The sequence below is a fragment of the Physeter macrocephalus genome, chromosome 5, assembly GCF_002837175.3.
Source record: "Physeter macrocephalus isolate SW-GA chromosome 5, ASM283717v5, whole genome shotgun sequence".
NCBI lineage: Eukaryota > Metazoa > Chordata > Mammalia > Artiodactyla > Physeteridae > Physeter > Physeter macrocephalus.
In genome coordinates, this window is record NC_041218.1 from 42,171,151 (window position 1) to 42,193,939 (window position 22,789).

Sequence of the window (22,789 nt, forward strand, 5' to 3'; positions counted from 1 at the left end):
GTGAATTAAAGACCTAAATGTAAGGCCAGACACTCTAAAACTCTTAGAGGAAAACATAGGCAGAACACCCTTTCACATAAATCACAGCAAGATCCTTTTTGACCCACCTCCTAGAGTACTGGAAATAAAAATAAACAAATGGGACCTAATGAAACTTAAAAGCTTTTGCACAGCAATGGAAACCATAAACAAGACGAAAAGACAACCTTCAGAGTGGGAGAAAATATTTGCAAACAAAGAACTGACAAAGGATTAATCTCCAAAATATACAAGCAGCTCATGCAGCTCAATATCCAAAAAACAAACAACCCAACCCAAAAATGGGCAGAAGACCTAAATGGACATTTCTCCAAAAAAGATATACAAATTGCCAATGAACACATGAAAAGATGCTCAACATCACTAATCATTAGAGAAATACAAATCAATACTACAATGAGGTATCACCTCACACTGGTCAGAATGGCCATCATCAAAAAATCTACAAACAATAAATGCTAGAGAGGGTGTGGAGAAAATCATGTACCACAATGTTCACTTCAGTACTATTTACAATAGCCAGGACATGGAAACAACCTAAGTATCCATCGACAGATGAAAGGATAAAGAAGATGTGGCACGTATATACAAAGGAATGTTCCTCAGCCATAAAAAGAAATGAAATTGAGTTATTTGTAGGGAGGTGGATGGACCTAGATTCTGTCATAGAGAGTGAAGTAAGTCAGAAAGAGAAAAACAAATACCATATGCTAACACATATATAGGGAATCTAAAAAAAAAAGTGGTTCTGATGAACCTAGGGGCAGGACAGGAATAAAGATGCAGACATAGAGAATGGACTTGAGGACACGGGGAGGGGAAAGTTTAGCTGGGACAACGTGAGAGAGTAGCATTGACATATATACACTACCAAATGTAAAATAGATAGCTAGTGGGAAGCAGCTACATGACACAGGGAGATCAGCTCGGTGTTTTGTGACCACCTAGAGGGGTGGGATAAGGAGGGTGGGAGGGAGACTCAAGAGGAGGGGGATATGGGGATATACGTATGCATACAGCTGATTCACTTTGTTATACAGCTGGAACTAACACAATACTGTAAAGCAGTTATACTCCAATAAAGATGTTTAAAAAAATAGAGCATTCGATATTTAAAAATATACTGCATCCACAAAATGAAATATTATGCAACTGTTAATACACATATTATAGACACATTTCTTAGCAAGAAAATATGTTTATGGTAATTTGTTAGGTAGCAAAACCAGGTTACAAGATAGTAATATATGGGCCAGTTTTTATGAATATATGTGTGTTCATGTGTACAGACAAAGAAAATAATTTGAAAGTTGTAGTTCAGTATGTTAACTTTGGACTCTAGAATTCTGGATAACTTTTTTTCTAATTTTTCTTCAATGAATTTTTGTTATGTATGTACCAAACATTTGAGGGATTGTTTTGTTTGGTTCTTAAGCAAATAGCTAAGGAAACCAGCTAAAGAATACTAAAGCATTACTTTTTTAATCTTCATAAAAGCCCTCTGAGGTAGGTGTTATTACAACATAGCCTCACTTTCCAGACAAGTACTCAGAAATGTTGAGTAGATAGCCTAAGATCACACAGCTAAGAGGTGCAAAACCACTTCCTGTCAGTATCATCTTGAACAAACCACCTAACCAGAAACTCTGTAGATGATGAAGGAAGGCCATGCGCTTCAGTGAGCTAAGGTCTGTGAAAATGCTTTGGAAACTGTATGTTGGATTCAAACCAGACAAAAGTAGGTTGACACACAGCTCACGTAGTGAGCTACCAGTGGTGGTAGCTAAGCAGGCTGGTCGATGTCCTCATGCTTGACCTTCCTATCCCACACCTGGCCTCTGGAGGCTGAGATGAGGGGTGCCTCTCGCTTTAGGGTTCCCTTGGGGAGGACAGCCTCTCACTGGAGCTGGCAGCTCTCTCTGCAGTGTGCTAAGTCTCTGGGGAAGAGAAAGACCCATTGAGAAGATGCTTTAAAGAAATCATTCCCACAAGCCCAGTAGCAACCCCATCCTGGAATCCAGACAATTGGAATTTGGATTGTAGCAATTTTTTATTTGCTATTTGCAACAACAAATGAATTGAAATAACTGCAGATCGGCAGTTGTTGGTTTGGGTTTGGGTTATTTCCCACCCCACACCCATCCCTTTTTGGCAGTAAATTAGTAGTTCTGAAAAATGACTATGAGAATGGCAATGAGGAACCCATATTGGGGATAATGGTAATTGGGATTCATTAGTTTCATCAATATGTCAATAATGCTACTGATGGTAGAGACAACACTACAGTTTTAGTGTTAGTTTGTCATCTATTTCAAGCCTTTGATGTTCTAGGATTCTTAAAATATCTCTCCAGGTTAAGATTCCTCTCCAACCTAAAAGTTAGCCTGGGCACTCCCAGCCTGGGCCACTTCTGTGGGATACCATTTGATAAGAATGAAAGATGGGACAAGAAGAATAAAAGACAGAGATTTTGCTCAGAAAGTTGATGTTGAAAATGAAGATTTATCACTGAGTTATTGTCAAAATAATGCTGTATACACCACCCAAATCTCAATGACTTAAAACAATCGTCATTTCTTCTCACTCACACAGCTGTTCTAGGCTGGGCTCTGTTGGTCTTCACTCCAAGCTGAAGCTTGGGTCCAGGTCTGCTCCACGTGTCTCTCATGTTTCCTTCGTTGGGCAGTCTATCCAGAGCATGCACTTTTCATGATAATGTCAGAAGTGCAAGAGGGCAAGGCCCTCACACAAACATATTTGCTGCATCATGTCCACCATCAACCCATAGACAAAGCAAGTCACATGGCCAAGACCAATAGGGAAGGAAGTAATCTGCCCAAAGTGAAAGAGGGAAGAGAGGGAATGTTTGCTCTGTTGCTTTTATCTAATCAGATATGTTAAATATTCAGTGGAGAAAAATAAGCAAATACAGAAACTATGAAGAAATTATTAAAATTTCCCTCATGCTACCACCCAGAGAGAGTCATTTTAATGTTTTGGAGTATCAGATTTGTTTTGAAATATTCTTTTAATATTCTTCTTATTGGGGAAAAAAGAAGATATAAAGTCAACATTAGAACCAATTATGAGAATATTAAAAAAAATTATCCCCACTATCTTGAACTTTTCTCTTCCCCAGTACTCTACCCTCACTATGCATACACACACACGCGCGCACACACTATGTAGTCACAAGAATATCAAGTAAGCAATTGGCAATGCTCCTTTTTTAAAAAATTAGTACTAATCATAATCATTTTTCCACATTGCTACTTAGTCTTTTTACTCATTATATCTGTCAGTGTTTCATGCTGTCCTTTTCAGTGTACAAGCCGTAATCCACGACTGGATATTAAGCTGATTCATGGTTTCATTTTCTGGCCAGTATAGATTATACCCCTTTTTTTTTTACTTATTATTTTTTATTGAAGTAACATCAGTTTATAACATTATATATGCTTCATATGTACAACATTATATTACAACTTCTGTATACACTACAGCATGTTCACCACCAAAAATTTAGTTTCTATCCATCATCATACAGTTGATCTCCTTTACCCAGTGCCCATCAGCAGGTGCATGGATAAAGAAGATGTGGCACATATATACAGTGAAATATTACTCAGCCAGGTGTAGAGGATGGACTTGAGGACACGGGGAGGGGGTAGAGTAAGCTGGGATGAAGTGAGCGAGTAGCATTGACATATATACACTACCAAATGTAAAATAGATATAGCTAGTGGGAAGAAGTTGCATAGCACAGGGAGATCAGCTCAGTGCTTTGTGACCACCTAGAGGGGTGGGATAGGGAGGGTAGGAGGGAGATGCAAGAGGGAGGGAATATAGGGATATATGTATACATATAGCTGATTCACTTTATTATACAGCAGAAACTAACACAACATTGTAAAGCAATTATATTCCAATAAAGATGTTAAAAAAAAAAAGAAAAGAAATGGAAGCATAGAGAACTTAAGGATCCTGCCCAAGATCAATCAGATAATAAAGATCAAAACCATGATTAGGAAATAAAAAAGAAGTTGTGGTATATATATACAATGGAATACTACCCAGCCATAAAAATAAAAAGATGAAATCTTGCCATTAGCCACAATATGGATGGACCTTGAGGGTATTAGGCTAAGTGAAATAAGTCAGATGGAAAAAAACAAATACCATATGATTTCACTCATATATGGAATATTTTTTAAATGCTCCTTTTTAAAAAAGACTTGCAGTTTTTAAAACTTATTATCTATAGAGTCTCTTCATTTGCACAGATAATCAGGTTAGGTATAAGTACCATGCCTAGTGGACACCCATGATGTATGTTGAGCTCAGATGTCTCCTGTTTTGGTTATCTGGCTTTTAATGTTTGTAAGCAAAATATCACTAAATCCTAACCCAGGACCTACCACGTGCCAAACCCTGTGATAGGAGCTAATGACACAGAGGTGAAGAGGATGGAAAGAGCCCAGGTCCTCAGAGAGTTTCAGGCCTTGTGGGGAAATGCAAATAAGCAAATAGGCAATTCCAGAGTGTGAGCTGCTGTGATGCACATGTGCTTCCCAAACAGGGAGGAAGAAGGCAGGGGAGGCATCCATCCCAGCAGACCTAGGAAGGAGTGTCTTAGGGGCTGAAAGAGCACGTGCAAAGGCTCACAAGTAAGAGGGTGCAGAGTTATGAGAAGTTTGGTGGGGCTGAACTGACTGATCCAGCACAAGGTCTGAATGTAAGAGAAGAGCCTAGGAAGGTTCATAGGAGCTGATCTCAAAGGACCTCAGAGCCACATTAAGGAACTCAGAGTTTATCCTGAAGGCAATAGGAAGCCGTCAAAGGGGTTTAAACTAAGAAATAGCAGCAGTCTGACTTAAATTTCAGAAAAATCACTCCGGATTCAATGGGCAGGATGGATTACATTGGTGGGGGGCATGGGGGAGGAAGGGAGAACAGGCAAGAAACTCAGCTAGGAGTTTGTTATTATTCTAGTAAAAGTGTCCTACGCTAGAAGAGTACATTGGGAAGAAAAGAAATGGACAAACTTAGAAGTTATCTAGAATCAACAATGGATATGTAGTTTTCTCACACCCTGCCTGCTCTGTGGACTTTACATCCAGTTTCTGAATAGACCACGCTCCTCCAGCCAGATGTCTCAGGCTGCGGTTAACCCAGGGCTGTCCCCAGCATCCTTGCATCTGGGGAGGCTGCCTGGACTTCATCTCCCCAGTGCATATCTTCCCTGCAGGGTCTAAGCCAGGCTTTGGAGACTCTACTGGAAGAGTCTGCCCTCCTACAAAACTTCTGGTGCTTCTGGTTCCTCTGCACCAAACTCCCCTAACCCTAGCAGTTGTGGTGGTCTTATAATTTATTGCCCAAACTTGAGAGAAGGATCATTACTGTTAATTATGTGGGGACAATAGGCCCAGACTGGCCCAGACATGTTGGGATATATACCCACCCTACTGATGGCACAGAAGCCATTTGTGAAACTGACACCATGAGCCCAGAGGGGAATTTCCAGCCCCTAAATTATCTCTGTATAAAATAATCTTGGACTTTGAATCAGACATACCTGTGTTCAAATCCTGGCTTAGCCACTTACCTTTACTTATTTTCTCTGAGCTTTAATTTCCTTGTGTATAAAATATAAATAATGATAGATATTTCATTAGAAATTCGGGATGATTTTATAACAGATGTTAAAAACTGGACTATTTATTTCTACCTAACTTTCAAGTGAGACCCTAGGACAAAGTGGGCCAACTAGTCCCACATTCCACAGTCAAATATTAGAAGGACTTCAGCAGGACCTGCAGAAGAAGGGAGTGAAAACCATTTCTGCAACCTGTAGCTTGAGGCTGAGAATCACTAGTGTCAGTATTGCAGTGGGGCTCCACTGTCCCCATGGGGGAAGGGCAGGATGCTTCCCCTCACTGTAGGAGGCCACTAAGAGACTTGGACAGGTGTCTTCGGAGACTGGGGTCAAAAAAGCTGGAGTCTGACACTCTTGTGAGTAATGTAAGGGTGGTGACTGAATCATCAGGACAGAAAGAGTGTGTTTCCTGGGGCAAGGATATGGACCCCAGGAAGGGAGAGCCAACCTGGGCCATTGAAAATCCTGGAGAGGATTGCCTGGATTTGACCTCAATGTGGGGACTAAACTCCAGATGACCAGGGGCTGGAGCATGAAACTTAAGTGGCTAGTGAGGGTGAAGGGAACGTACCAACTCCACAATGGGATTTATTAATTCATTAGAAAATAACAATAAGAAACACATTAACATAAATAACATATTTTTATAACAACTTTATTTTCTGAAACAAAAAAAAATAGGCTAAAATAATAGCATTCTTTTCTACTTTTGTGAATCTCCTTGATATCTGGATAGAAGACAGTTAAATTCCCCTATCTGCTTCTGCCTTCAATCTATTTCTGTATCCATGTATGTGGCCTCTTGAAAACTCCATTGTACTCTTATGAGTGAATTAAAATAAAAAAGATAAATCAAGTCTTAGTATTATGATGATAATAATGATCTCATGAACACTCTCTGAGTGTCTCAAGGATCCCCATGGGTCCCCAGACTTTGAGAACCACTGTCATAGCATTTTCCCACTGCCTCCAATGTCCAAACTTTGAGGATTTACAAAAGAAAGATGTAGTTGTGGGGTACTGCAATGTAGTTTTCAAAATTCTTCACATGTCAGAGAAGAGCTTGCACTCTGAGACAGACCGCTGCAGGGCAAAATGGGGAAGCCATCAGCATAGTGTGGGCTAATCCCTCAACCAAAGTATTTCTGGAGCACATTGGAACGTATGAGGTTCCCCAAGAGAGCATCTCTGCCCATCAGACTATCCTCAGTCCTCACTCTGCCCACAGGTTCCCCTATTTGAGAGCCTTTTAGTGATGTCACTGCAAAGACAGAAAGCCTCCAATATTTTGGCTAATTCAGCATGTGGAACCGTTTTAAACTGGGTTTCTTGTCAGTGTCAGAGTCACCATTTATGAGGGGTCAGTCAGGAAAATGAAAGCATTCCAACAGAGGGGATTTAATATAGGGGATTGGCTACCCTGGTAGATTTAATACAGGGAACTGATTACACAGGTATTAGAACAAAAGGGGGGATGCTGAAGTTATCAGAGATTAATCATTGCAAAAAGCAGCTGCTGACTGCAGGGCTAAGGAACAACAAGGAGGAAGAGATATTACCAGAAGCTAGAGGGAGGGGTGCAGCTGGTGTTTGGACTACTGCACAGCCTGTACTCTGACTGCCGAGGGCACACAAACCAGCTGCTACTGAACCACTGAGGAGTATGGAGAGGAGCTGGAAGTAGTGCAGAAGGCTGGAGGCTGGAAGCTGCTGGGGGATGCCGACCTCAACTAGACACCAGAAAATAGTTCCTCCTCTCCTTCTCTCACCCCCACTTGCCCATCTCCCACCTGCACCTCTCATTGGCAGGGAGACTCAGAGGAATCTGGGAAGTGTAGTTTGTAGAGTCCAGCCCCATAGCACAGAGCAGAGATTAGAGGGGTAGGCTTGGAGCCCAGAGGTCGTTGGTGTTTACCCAGCACAAGCCTCTCAAACCCTTTCAGATCAAGTCTGGAATCAGTTCCAGCCAGCACTGGGCACCAGAAGGCAAAGATGTCCAAGGGCATTGAAGTGCAGCAGAAATCTTATGTGTTGGTTCAAGGCTGGGTGACTGAAGGGAAACAGCTGTCAGAGGCCGGTGATGATTACTCAACCTCATGGGCCCTGTGGAATCAGAGGCCTGGTTGGTGGTCAGTATGGCCTCAACCCAGTAAAGCCTCGTTTCTTTAGGTCCTTATTAACCTGGGACCTGCCTCACCCAGGGAGCACGCACACTGGTTGCTATTCACTTAATGCCAGATCGTCCCCTCCTCAACTGCCTTTAGGAATCCTTCCCAAAATGACAGAAGAGGGCAACAGCCAGAAGTTGTCTTTTAAAATGAAGCGGTGTGACCTTTCTCCAACCTGTTCAGCAGAAAGAGCTTCTGAATTTGGATTCTGTACCACTGACTGTGAAACTTGAAAGTACCCGCTGACCCCCTAACCCCACCCTATAATCCCCCCACGATCTCGTGTTCCACGAGGAATAGTAATGGGACCACCTCTTCCAAAGTGAACATTTGGCTGGGTGGTCTTTCTCGGGGTCTGACGGTGGGAATGCATATTATCAACCAAGACCCTTCAGGAAACCCCAGCGTGTTTGGTGCCGTTCCTTTGCTGCACCAAGTAGTAAATCATATTCTGGGGCGAGCAGTAAGTGCTGTAGAAAAACAAGTATTCATTGTTCATAATAGGCCATTCTCCCCTTTATGAGACTAGTCAACATGTCTTTGCTTTTGTCTCCCTATAAGGCAGAAAACACTCCTGCAGATACATCACTCCATCCCAACTGTACCCATCAAAAAGGAATTCACAGTCTTGGGTATCTTTCCTGCACCAGCCCCCCTCCCCTCCTGCTCACGCCATCCTCTAGTTAAAGCATTGCGGCACCCGAGAGGCCTGTTTACAGCTAATTAGATTAGGAGTGTGTTCATCTGGAAAGATATCTGTAGTTCAATAAAGAGAGTGTGAAGGATCACCCTCATGGTTCCACAGAAACTAAGGGTTCTGAGCCTCACTCTGCCCTCTTCCGCCTTAAAAACATCTTAGCGTCTCTCCAAGATGTCCTTAGCAGTCAGGTTCAAAATGAGCTTCCCATATCACACAGAAGACCTCAACTTAGAAAGGTTTCAACAAAAAACAAAGAGCAAATCTGAAAACACTTTCATGCTGTCTTATTTTTTTTTTCTTTCAAAGGAAAAACAATCACTGCTTGAGTTGTTTTGTTGCAGAAGAAGGGGAGGTAGAGAGATCATCAAGGCCAGCAGTAGATGCTGCCCTCCTGCCTCTTCCCCATCTGCTTGAAAATTATTTCCAAAATATTAAATGCTGCATTTCACTGAACCAGAATTGCATGTCGAGTTGCGGGGAGGCGGACAGGAAGGAAGGAGAAGTGATTCTGAAATACAATTTCCCAAATGTTTATTTTGCTAGCAAAGGCTGTTGCCTGTACTATTATAAAATCTTAGCACGACCCCTGGCAAACTGTTGTCTGTAGGGTAAGTAGGCACAGATTGAATTTCGTGCTGTGTCAAGGACAAAATGTATCCTTAATCTGGCTGCAGAAAATGCATATTCACCTGAGAGCAAAGCGGCTCCGATCTTTCAAGCCCCTATGCATTTTTTTCCTCTCTTTGAGATGATTTTGTAAATCAGCGTAGGCTACTCTTTATTAGCCCACAGGTGACACAGGCAGTATCTGAGCTCTCACCCTGCCTCTCACTAACCCGCCCTGCCTCCGCTCTCTGGATTTAGCAGTGAGCATAAAGCTTCCATTAAGCATAATGGCTGATTTTCATGGTGCATAATAAAATATGGAAATTCTGTCTCTGCTAACGTCATATCAACTCCAGAAATATTAAGAGTTAGAGTACTTTTTAATTATTTTTTCTGATGAGGAAAAGCTGTTGTTTAGTAAAACTGGACAAAATTACATTTTCTGCTCCTCAGACATCTTGCAGGCTGGCAGATCAAAGATGCTAAACAATGAGGAGTGAAGCCCCAATCCTAGTTATTTCTCATTTATTCTGTCAGAAAAAGAGAGTTGTGTGCCCCATGGTGAATCCTTTTCTCCAACAGCAATCAGGCCACAAGAGACAGAATGTTCTTGTGTTCCCTTTCCCTGTTCATGGGCACAGGCCAGACGGGCTGTTGTCTTGAGTCCAGATCAATTCAATGCCCTTTTCTTCTTGCTCAAGGTGAGCATCTGGGTCTCTTACCTGCCTGCAAAGTCAGGGGCTCTTGCAGGCTCATTCTTCTGAAAACATCAGTGATCTTAGCCCTCACTGCCTTCTGCAAGAATTAAAAAGACATAAACACTGGTTGTTATGAAAAACTATAAGAGGAAATTATTTTAAGCTCCATACTTCTGAAAGACATTTATAATTACTCAGCCCACATGCCTGTTCCCCCAGCACATTAGATAGACATCTCCGCATAGAGATAGCGTGAGTCAGTAAACACCTGTGCAATCCAGTGTGTTGCTAAGACCAGAGAACAATCTCTTGCCCTCTAGTTAATTATATTTACCATTTTGCTACACTCTCCCTCAAGTTCCTCAGCCATAAAATAGGTTTCATGGAAGTGACTCTTCATAGGGGGACATTTAGAATCTCAAATCAGTTGGTTTGTGGGAAGAGGACAATCCTAGCATTTAAAAATAATTTTGGATAGCTGGAATTGATTGCTACATACCATTCATTCATTGGTTCCTTCAACTAGTTCCCTCCATGCCACTCCTGGGGGAATGATTAGGACAGCAATTACCCAGCCCAGCCCTTGCCAAGGTCTGGGGGGTCAAGACTGGCTTCTGTGTGATTTCCTGGGGATTTCCTACTTAAGGCAATGACTGGAGGATTGGTCAGAGGTAGGAGCTAAACCATCATTCCTAGAGGGAAATTATGAAATACAAGGTCCAAAGATTCCAGAAGCAGAAATTGAGGACAGCATCACCAAGAATTTAAAGCCTAATTGATAAAGAACCCAAAGGTAAGTAGATCAAGAAGAACCAAAGAGTATATATACACAATGGAATATTACTCAGCCATAAAAAAAGAATGAAATCATGCCATTTGCAGCAACATAGATGGACCTAGAGATCATCATACTGAGTGGAGTAAGTCAGAGAAAGACAAATATCACATGATATCACTTATATGTGGAATCTAAAAAATGATATAAATGAACTTATTTACAAAACAGAAATACACTCACAGGCATAGAAAACAAACTTATGGTTACCAAAGGGGATGGGGGGGCATAAATTAGGAGTTTGGGATTAACATATACGAACTACTATATGTAAAACAGATAAACAACAGGATGTACTGTATAGCACAGAGAGCTATATTCAATATCTTGTAATAACCTATAATGGAAAAGAATCTGAAAAAGAATATATATGTGTATATATGTATATATATGTATATATGTATAACTGAATCACTTTGCTGCACATCTGAAACTAGCACAGCACAGTAAATTAACTATAATTCAATTTTTTAAAAAAGAACCAAAGAGGTCATGCTCTCACATTGATAACATATTAGCCAGCAAGAAGGGAGGGTAGGTCAGCACTTCTTAAAGGACTAATTATTAATCAAGAAGGGTATAGGCTCAGCTGCTGTGAAAGAAAGAATCTCCAAATTAGTGACTTAAGATGGAAATGTGCTTTCGTCTCATCTAATAAGGTGTGACGAGAGTCGGAGGAGGGTACCTCACAGAGAAAGGTCAGGGCAGTCAAGAAGGTCAGCATTTAGCTAATTCTTGACTGATGAGTAGCAAGTGATCAATAAAGACAGTGAAGGAAGAGGAAGAGCTTGTGACAAGCCTGGAGGTCTGAGGGGCTGCAGGTGGTTGAGTGGTGGGAGAGACAGGGCGGGGAGAAGAGGCTGGGGCACTTGGTGGTGCCACATGGAGGATGATGTTGAATAGCAGCAGTAGCCTGTAGAGCAGCCTTTCCCAAACTTGGCCAGTCACTGCAGTTATTTAGGGCACTTCTTAAAAATAAGAATTCTGGGGCCCCACCACAAACCTACCCAAACAGGATCCATATTTTAAAGAAACTCCCCACGAGATTCTGGGATACACCGCTGAAGACTGCGGCACTAACTCAAGTTGGAAGGATAGAAAGAGCGAGGTTTTGTGACATCTTCTTGGTAAAAGGTGAAACAGAGGAGAGAAAGAAAATGAGATCATTTTTATGAGTGAGATAGTGGGTTGGAGACCCAGCTCAAGGCCTGGTCATTAGGTGGCCCAGTAGCAGCTTCCCATGTCCTCACCTCTGTAGCTTGACTGTGGACTTTGGGCTTCTTCTAGAATCTAAGCCTGGATTTTACCTCTCAAAGGCAAACTACCCCCACTTCAGACAAATAGCAGCCCTACTGCTTCAGGAATGACTAAACCTTAGCAAAATCCAATGATGGTATCTCGAGTAGACTTTTATGATGAGCACCCTTTGTTGCTGTTTCTGGCCCTTAGAGGAGTTATTTTTTCTGTTTGTGAAAGAATTTTTTTCATTGGCCCCATGAAAGATTGATTTGTGAACATGACATTTTTTTAAAATATTGACTGATTGATTGATTGATTTGGTTGCACCAGGTCTTAGTTGCGGCAGGCAGGCTCACATTTTAAACTCTTGTTTTCTCACTTTTATGAATTTGGATACAGTTCTCCAATCCCTCTGGAGATGATGATGGAAGGAATTGAATTTGTAGAAAAAGCCCAACTACACAATGCATTTTCACTGGATATGGGGCAGTTAGATAAAAGCATCCCTCCACTCATTCCTTGAATAAATAAATCATGGGGTTAGAGGTTAAATAGTAAATAATAGAAAAAGGAAAAGGAAAAGACTAAGAGGAGCTGACAAGGTAAAAATAAAAAAATAAAAAGAGCTATTTGCAGGCAAAATGATGAAAGATTGTTGCCTGCCATTCTGTCCTCTTTATATTTACTGGTCGTATTTGCTAGAATTCTTTATTTGACTTTATCTTCACTGCTCCATAAGTTTGTGGACTGGCAGAGGGTCAAAGATGAAACTCTATACCTTTTCCCTGAAAATCACTTATTTAGCTCAAGTCGAAGTTTAAATGTGCATTGAATAGACGTCATCCCTGGAGCTGAGCCGTTACTGTTACTGATCTGCTTATATGTAGTATGTTGTAGGCTGCTGAATTTAGAGGTAATTTGTTACATAGCAATAGATAACTGGCAAATTTTGTGTTTGGGGTTGGTCGGAGTGGGGGAGTTTGTTGGTCTTCCTTGTATATAATATGATGGATTTAGCCTTGTGGTCTTACATATGGCATAGCCAATGCTTAAACTCTTTTTCTCTGCCCCTCTTCCGCTGGCTCCCTCCCACTAACCTTACAGGACTTACACTGGATAACATTTCTTTCAAGATTCCTTCCCCAAATCTCCACATGTGGCATAGGTATCTTTTCTGTTACCCTGGACTTCTTATCAATACCACTAATAGCTAACTTTTATTGACCACTTACAATTCTAAACTTTAGGCACAGATAATCTTTTCTAATCCTCTCAACCACCCAATGATATAGGTGCTGTTATTTGTCCATTCTATAGATAAGAAACTGAGTGAGACACAGAGGAGTTAAAGAAAGTCTTCCAGGTTACTCAGCGGGGAAGTGTTTATTTTCTGTGCCCCTCTAGACTGTGAGCTCCACAAATAAGGCACAGTGGTCAACAGAATGCCAGTCTGGCACTTGCTGTGTTTCTCAATCTCCTTCTCTCTCTCTCTCTCTCTCTGTATGTAATGAATTATAGGGCCACAGGGACCTCAACAGCAGACTCGTCTCACTGCACATGAGTTGCTAAAGTTTACAAATCTAACTCAGAGTTACATTATGTTCTTAAAGTTGTCTCTATCAAAGCATTAGCTGAGTGAACAGTGCTGCCTGGTCTAGTTAAGCCTGAGCTTACAGAGGCAGAAACCCAATGATTTGTTCTATCCTTGTTCTCCCAGAACTTCATCTGCCAGGCCCACTGGAAGATAAACCTCCAGAGCAGTAGAGTGTACTGTTCTCTGTGGCTGCCTTTCCCCAGCATGTGTCAGGCCAGAACAGGCCCTGGGAATGTGAGCGGGGTGTGTGTGTAGGTGTCTGTGTAGGGTCCACATATCATTTCAGTACTTATCCCCAGAACACTCATTCTGCAGTCTTTATAAATTATGCATGGCTTCCATAAAAGAGAAACACAGAGGAGGAAAAGTTGGAGACAACTCTAGAGATATCTATAGGCTTCTGAACTTCTTACCCGAAGCAGTGTCTGAGAGACAGTCCCCTCAGCAGGCAATCAGGAAGCCTCATTTTCAAAAACTAGCAAACCCAGCTTAGCCAATGTTGTGATTCCAGGAGATCTGGCAGCTTAAGGGAAAAGCAAGGACCAGGTACAACAGGGCTATCAAAAGCTGAGCTTATGAGGATCCCTGCCTGCTCCAAGCCTCTCCTTTCTTAGTTCCACCAGAACCTGGCTTCAAATCCCAGCACCACTGTTTACCAGCTCTGTGACTTTGGCAAGTTATCCAAATTCCCTCTAAGTTCCCTTCTCAATAGTTTTTCTGGGCCCTGCTGCCCAATGTAAGGGATTCTTCCACCAACAGAAAATACAGAAATCCTCTGTGGACCAGAATGAGTGATGGGAGGTGCCATCTTAAAAGGACCTTTTTCAGTATCTCTAATTGGGTTGAGGCATGGTCATGTAATTTACTGCTGTTTGTATGAGACCTGGGCACTTGTTCTTTTTTTTTTTTTAATTTATTTTTATTTATTTATTTTTGGCTGCGTTGGGTCTTCGTTGCTGCACACAGCCTTTCTTTAGTTGCAGCAAGTGGGGTCTACTCTTCGTTGTGGTGCACGACCTTCTCATTGTGGTAGCTTCTCTTGTTGTGGAGCACTGGCTCTAGGAGCACGGGCTTCAGTAGTTGTGGCACGTGGGCTCAGTAGTTGTGGCTTGTGGGCTCTAGAACACAGGCTCAGTAGTTGCTGCACACGGGTTTAGTTGCTCTGTGGCGTGTGGGATCTTCCCAGACCAGGGCTCGAACCCGTGTCCCCTGCATTAACAGGCGGATTCTTAACCATTGTGCCACCAGGGAAGCCATAGACCTGTGTACTTGTTCTTTTTTAAGTGGTAATATCCAGCTTCTGATACACAGTCGTTGCTCAAAAAGTGATTACACAAAAAATGGTATACCCTTGCCAATTATGACATAAAACATTTTTATGTCATTGTAAAATCAGAAGAAAACTTGAAGCAATGCAGTAGTTGATTTAATACTCATTGAGTTTCTGATGCTCTTTACAAGTCTGGAAAATTTTTCTTGGTAAATATAAAGTCTTTCCACATATGCACATTTAAGGTACATTTAAGATGAGTTTCCTGAGAACATAAATGCTTAAGAGGAATAAGCAGGAGTCCATGAGGGAGATCTTAATTTGCATATTTCCTGCCTTAAATGCCTGAAATATCTTGAGTATAATGTTGCTTAACTAAGACTTTTAGTATTTAATGCGATATGACTTAAACATTCTGTTTTTGCTAAGGTCCATAAAACCTTTGGCTGTTACTTCTCATTTTTAGCTACCACATTTCCTAAGGAAGAACAAATATGTTGAGGCTTCCATTTGTCTGCTCAAATCTTTTCTATTATCTGCCAATAAACTTTATTCTTCTTAAAACCTGGGACAGTCCACTTGGAAAGGGAGAGACTAGGTGATCCACCCTAAACATGATGCTTTACATAGTGTAGGCCTGCTTGTCAACCTGCTTCTCTCACTGTCTTTCGACCCTCCCAACAGTCTTACTGAAGTAGATAGGATATAATGAGAGACATCAGAGCTGGAACGCTGGTAAAGCTACATTTTCCTTGATTTTGCAGTTAGTAGTAGTAAAACCTTGCCATAACACCATAAGTGAAGTTGAAAATATTTAACCAGGAAAACACAAATTTGCGTTTTTTCAAGGTTAATCAAATAACCAGGATACACCTATGCAGTTTACCTTCCTGGGCCTTCTAGGGCTCAAACTATGGAATGCAAACCCACCCTGATCCCAGCTATACTTCAGCACCTGGTAGGGATGATTCCACAGATGGTGAGGGCTTCTTGAAGAGCAAAGGGTCCAGGATTCTCCCAGGTAGTTGAGACCATTTCTTCAGGTTGATCCAGAGAGATTGAGCTGGGAGAATGCTGGGGACATGGAGACCCCACTTCTCAAGACAGGGTGGCTGGCCATTTCCTCACTGGTCCTACCCCTTTCTCAACATCTTTTCCTCCCCCACCAGGGAGATAAATTTTTTTTACCCACCCCTGATTGAGAATTGGGGCTGCATGAAGTATGGAACCTATTTCCAGAGGATAATATCCAAACCATGAAGTTTTACTGTATTTGTAGAGCCAGACATAGAAGTCAGATCTCCTAATTCCTAGAGCAGAGCCCTTTCCCCACTTTGCTGGCACACTTCAGAACTACCATCCCCGCCATTATTATTCCAGGCTGCAGAGGGTATCAGACACACCTCCCTATGTCAGCAGAGTTCTTGCCTAACAACTTCTGAAAGAGAGAGCAGACCCACCCAAAATCAGAAGCCCAGTTCCAAACCCAGTTTCCCAAATCTGGGCTTGTCATTGTGCGGATGACTGAGAAAAATGTGAGAGGGTGGTGTGGGGGAGTGTTGTATCGTTCTTTTAAGTTTTAACATGTTTTTACAGGTTGCTAACTTATTTAACACAGCTCATAAATTCTGCCTGCATCTCACAAACCACTTGCTTGCTCACTATCTTGACTTACCACATCTTATGATTTTCATCTATTCTATGTGTTTTTCTTGTCTTCTCCAGCAGAATTGAATATTCTCAAATCCTACAGCAAGCACACAGTATAAGCAGAAAGGCCTAGGGGAAAAAAATAAGATAAACAAACAGAGAAAACATTTGATTTATAGTGCCAGGAGGAACAAAAGCTAAAAGAGAGTTCCTGCTCAAAACTCCACCGTGGTAATGTGGTGGGTGCTTCTTGCTAAGGGGGAACAAAGTGCCAGTCACTGGAATTGCATGGTGCTCTGAGACTTATTGGGAGCCTCCTTTCCATGAGTTTGTTTCTGCTCCTTTGACGGGGATAAATCATAATGAATACAGAGGTATCCCAAGAAGCCATCCTTCCCAACCACCTCCCATACACTTCCAGCCCCTACTGTGCTGGAAATCACACTTGGGATAAGAATAAGGCTGGGGACCTTGGGATTGACATGTGTAAGGGGGAGGTGATTGAGGAAAGGGGAGTGAAGGAAGCTCACAGAGCCATGGAAAAGAGTGCAAGGCACCATGGGATAACCAGTGCATGTGGAATATATTTATTATATGATTTACTTTGAGAAGTCAGCATAATAGAAGGGTTTATATCTTGGACCCTTGAATCATAAGAACTATAAGCAAATTATCCAATTCAGGCCATGTCCTCATTTTCTAGGGCTGTCACAGCAAAGTACCACAAACTGGGTGACTTAAAACCAAGGAAATTTATTCTCATAGTTTTGGAAGTTGGAGGTTGGAGATCAAGATGTCAGCAGGATGGTTCCTCCTGAGGGATCTGAGAGAGAATCTGTTCCATGCCTCTTTTCTAGCTTCTCTTCTTCCTCTTCTTATAAGAACCCCTAATCATATTGGACTAGGAACCCTTCCTACTCCAACCTCATCTTCACTTAACTAATTACATCTGCAATGACCCAATTACAAATAAAGTCACATTCTGAGATGTTGATGGTTAGGCCTTTAACCCAACTTTTGGGGGAACACATCCAACTAGTAGCAGTCCAAAACTAGGAAATACAAATTTTATTTTATTTCTTTTGAGTACTCATTCTCTATATGATAGTAGGAACTATCACACACTCTGAAGTAGGAAGAATGAGTAGATTCCATTATATATTATATACATATAAATAATACAAAGTGTGAATAGTGGTTATCTCATAATAGTTATCTCTTAAGGAGAGGTCATGGGGGACTTTCATTTCCACATTTTATATTACTATAATGTTTGAATTTTTATAAGAAGCACGTACTACTTTGTAATCAGAAAAAACAATAAAGATACATTTTTGAATGTTTAAGGAGAGAGAAATGTGGCTTTTCCTTCCCTCACAGCCTCCATATTCAGATTCTCTCTAGGAGACAAGGTAAGGATGATCATGGGTGAGAAAGTGAGCAGGGGGCAGGACCATAGGCCATTTGAAAAGTCATCTTCAGTGCTACAATTGCTTTGATGTGATTTGTCTTAGGCATTATTTTTCATTTCTTTTTCATTTTAAAATAAGATTGAAGGTGGACTCAAGGCTTTCATGTTCATCCAAAGGGGGCATGGGTTTTCAAGGTTGAGAAACAGAGCACATGGAGGAAATGACATTATTTCCTGAAATAAACTGCTTCCTGCAGCCAGGCACTGAGGTTTCCTGTCAGCCAAGGCAAAAAGGGATCATTGGCTTTCCGAGATTTTATGCAAACTGGGATTCCCAGGTAAAATTCAGGACACCCACTTAAATTTGAATTTAGATACACAACAAATAATTTTTTAAGTATAAGTATGTTCCAAATATTGCCCAGGACATACTAATACTAAAAATTGTTCCCTGTTTAATTTCAATTCAACTTTTTGCATAGTCCTTTTTTTAAATTGTGGTAAAATACACATAACATGAAATTTGCCATCTTACCATTTTTAAACGTACAGTTCAGTAGTGTTAAGTATATTCATACTGTTATACAACCAACATCCAGAACTTTTCATCTTGCAAAACTGAAACTCTATACCCATTAAATAGCAACTCCCCATTTCGTCTCCCCCCAATCCCTGTCAACTACCATTCTACTTAATGTTTCTGTGAATTTGACTACTCTTGATAGCTCATACAAATAGAATAATGCAGTATTTGTCTTTTTGTGACTGGCTTCTTTTGCTAGCATAATTTCCTCAAGGTTCAGCCATGTTGTAGCATGTGTCAGAATTTCCATCTTTTTTAAGACTGAATAGTATTCTGCTGAAAGTATATACCACATTTTGTTCATAGAAACTCAAATTTAACGGAGCATCTGTATTTTTATTTGCTAAATCTGGCAACCCTATTCTGAACATATCAATCTAGATAAGGTTTTTCTAGGAATTAGACCAGAGGGGAGGAGGAACAATCAGGAGACACAGCTGGCAACATTTTTCTTCTGTGATTTTGCACAAGTCATAGAATGTGGTTCAAAGGAATTCTAATTTTGTCAACACTTTATGTCAGGAGTTCTTGAGCAGGAGTCTATGCAAGAGTTGCAGGAGTTCTGTGAACCCCTTGAAATCATAGGCCATGTTGAGTATATGTGCATCTTCATGAAGAAAGGAACCCCAATTAGATTTTTCAAAGGTGTCTGAGGACCCCCCACCCACCCAAGGAGGTCAGGAGGCACCATCCTAATGACTGAAGGCATAGCTTTGAACTCAGGGAAATCATATTTGCTGGAGGCATGGGTATTATTACTTTCCAGACAGTCAATTTTCTGATTATCTAGCCTTAGAAATGGAGAAAATCTCAGAAATTAAAGAGTGGAAAGTTTACTTGTCTACTGAAGCACCTCTCTCAAATGAGGGATGAATATGAGCTGCCATGTGTTCTACATTTTTCCCAGGAGCTGAATGGAAGCCAGTTCATGAATGATGCTGATCTTTGTGAATTTTCTGATGATGGTTAACCTTAAGAGGTATATGCTTTAAATGCAAAGGCCCTTATAGAAAGAGAGTGAGAGAGAGGCAGACAGACCACAATGCCTGAGCACTAGATAATCTTACTCCTTATAGAAAACAAGTGATCATTTTGATAATTATTACTTTATTTTTCCTTTAGAAATCCTTCTTCAATTTACCAACAGCTCTTACCAATGAGCTCGACTGGCCCCAACTCTCTGGAGCTACTGGATTTCTGGAATCCACTAGCGGGTAAGTGTGTTTGCACACCCTCAAACATTTCAATATGTCCATGTAAGGAAACAACAGGAGATGAGATTTGTCCCCAAGATGTTGAAATGAGAATTATTAGAAATTGCTTCTGGAACATGAGTGACATACAACAAACCCACCACTGACATAGAGTCTACCGTGTGGTGGGGCATTATGCAAATTCGACTTTACCCCTGCTGGCAAGGAGGGGGTATTCCTGCTCAGGGGCTCTAGAGTTGACCTCTGATGAAAAATACTCAAGCACTCACTGAATTTTTCTGCCTCAAGAGACAAAGAAGTTTACTTGCTTATTTACTCTCATATATTAACATTTTAAAAGGCAGCAGGCAGTTCTATTTTTAGTTTTTTAAGGAACCTCCATACTGTTCTCCATAGTGGCTGTATCAATTTACATTCCCACCAACAGTGCAGGAGGGTTCCCTTTTCTCCACACCCTCTCCAGCATTTATTGTTTGTAGATTTTTTGATGATGGCCATTCTGGTGTGAGATGATATCGCATTGTAGTTTTGATTTGCATTTCTCTATGATTAATGATGTTGAGCATTCTTTCATGTGTTTGTTGGCAATCTGTATATCTTCTTTGGAGAAATGTCTATTTAGGTCTTCTGCCCATTTTTGGATTGGGTTCTTTGTTTTTTGATATTGAGCTGCATGAGCTGTTTAAAAAAAAAAAAAGGCAACAGGCAAGTCTCAAGGTCCTAGAATCATCCTGGTTTTAATGCTCTGGAGTTGAAAGTAGAGAAGATGCATGGTGAGTCTGAGTGACACACAAACCCAGTGTGCTGTGTGTGATTGGGTGTTGTCTCGGGGCCTGGGGACAGCCATTTAGAGTTTGAGCACCCCATTTTTTAATTTAATAGAGGACATCGCATGAATAATTTATTCTTATCTTTACTCACTCATTTTAAAAATACTTATAAATACTTACTACCTAATAAGGCACAGATGCTGTAGCTATTTCAAAGATAAATAAGGCTCATCCTGCCTCTGCAGTCAACTATAATCAAGGAGGGCAGATGAGAGAAATGTGCAAACAATGTTAATACGAGTTAGATGTGCCAAAAGACAACTGCCAACACAGAGCTACAGGGGTCAATAATGGAAGAAGAATTCATGCAAATGGTCAACAGCCACCTCCTTTTGGGGTGTTTGGCAAGGGGCTCAAACCTGAAAGGATTTAGGAGATGGGGGCAATGAAAAAGGTAGAGAAAAAGTTAGAAAAGATAACCAAACTTCAGGAAATGGCGCTCATATTTATGTAGAAATCATAATTTCCCTTATATTCGTGAATATAAGGGAAAGTAAAAGAAATGTGTTTTCAAGTTTAGGTGTAGATTTTCAAGTTTAATCATGTAAAAAGAATTAGGTCAGTCCTTGTCATTAGTGTAACAATACTTACAGTATGATTAATAGAGATAGTAGGAAGTAACCTTCATAGGCATTCCCTACATACCAAGCACTGCACTGAGTGTTATTTAGAGGTTTTCTCATTTCATCTCTTTGTAAGGTGGGTGGTATTATTTTCTGCATTTCAAAGTTGAGGAATCTAAGGGCTAAGTAGATAGGCTAAGAAACTTGACCAAGGCCACAGGTGAATAAAAAGTAGTAGGATCCGCCGTCATGGAACCTTGTGAATAATGGAACCAGAGAATAATTTGGTGAGCCAAGGCACTCCTAGCTCACAACTTCCAACTTTTATGTGCTGTTTTTATTCTACCTGTGGGAACGCGACTCCCTTTAGCCATTGTCCCTTTGTTTGAGAGTGTAGCTCTAGGATGAGGAAATGACCAAGAACCAAAGATGCCCTCCCCACGTGAAGAGGTGGCATGCATTGTTTCAGATGTTGATCATTTGCCCATTGTCCCTTCCTAGGGCCCCCATAGTCCCAGTGGTCTGGGGCCCCTGACAAAGACCAAAGGTGGTCTTTGTCACCTGGAACACGTCCAGAGATAGCCTGGCTAAGGCAGCATTCAGGACAACAGTCTTGTTTATCTCCCCACTGTCAACATCAAAACTGAGAAAATATTATTTAAGTGCCCTCCACGCAATCCAGCTATCTATGTATAAAAGTACTTGGAAATTTCTCTAAATCCAGGCTTTTATGACAAAAAGAATTAGTTATGAATGAGAAATGGACACTGTTTACCATACTTTTAATGGAAGCTTAAATTTACATATGAACCCCACCTTTTGACCTAAGCCTCATCAAGTTGCCGTTGAAGAAATACTAGTCTGATGTTTAAAATTAATGGTTAAATAGTTTAAACCTTCACTGGAGACACTCAAAGAATGAAAGGGGAATCCATTCCCATGCACAGCTAAAATGATGAAAACTTGTTTCCTCATCTTTTTCCACTTACAGCTCATACCCACCAATAGTTGCCCCACGTGTCCTAAATCTAATTTTCCTAAAATCTCTACCCAAACTTAGCGCCTGCTCCCAAGCAGACTCTGTTCAGTTGTTTTCAGTTTTTGTTGGGCGGTGGCAGCGGAAGCCAGTGTCCCTCTTTCTTTTCTGCCTCTATTCTGTCCTTAGACCAGGGGGTTCCTCCTTTATCAAAGTGAAATCCTGCTAGCTCGCCAATCCTATTGCAGTTTCCACGCATCATCATATCAGAGCCCAGCAGGCAGACAGATCTTCCTTAGGAGAAAGGCAGCGGGGGAAAAGGGAGAGGAAAAGTTGTAAGTCATCAGACACAAATGGTTTATAATTCCTATAAGGGCTATGCAGAGAGATTCTGACCACACAGCTTGAAGGAGGGAACCGTCTAGATGCAGCTAATGTGAAAATCATCTCTATCGTGAGCTAGTCTATGCTGACATAGCACCTTCTTGTATTAGGCTCTGTACAGCTATTTACAAAACAGTCTCCTCATGCAACTTGCTCAGTGTTGACTCTAAGCATTATCCTTACCAGCTGTATTTCTAAGGAGATGCACACCTCAGCTGGTTGGCCACCTGCCCTGCAGGGTTTTTTTCTCTATGCTTTTGTGGGCCCAAGTTATCTAGTTATCTCTCTCTTAGTGCTCTTTTGCCACCTGTTTCTGTGTACTGTGCCTGTGTTCTCTGCCATTTAGCTGGAATGGAGAAGAATATATTTAACA

At 41.2% G+C, this 22,789-nt stretch overlaps 1 protein-coding gene across 6 annotated transcripts in view; it reads left to right on the forward strand.

The window, feature by feature from the left end:
- Window positions 1-22,789, forward strand: part of AOAH (acyloxyacyl hydrolase) — a 191,919-nt gene that overhangs the window by 95,583 nt on the left and 73,547 nt on the right. For all 6 annotated transcript variants that reach the window (XR_003679783.2, XR_008617356.1, XR_003679784.2 and 3 more), the window contains one exon: window positions 19,572-19,663. Coding sequence is in view for 2 of the 6 variants with exons in the window: in XM_024130149.3 (XP_023985917.1) it covers window positions 19,572-19,663 (92 nt within the window). In the remaining 4 variants the exon portion in view is untranslated. The remainder of the gene's footprint in view (window positions 1-19,571; window positions 19,664-22,789) is intronic.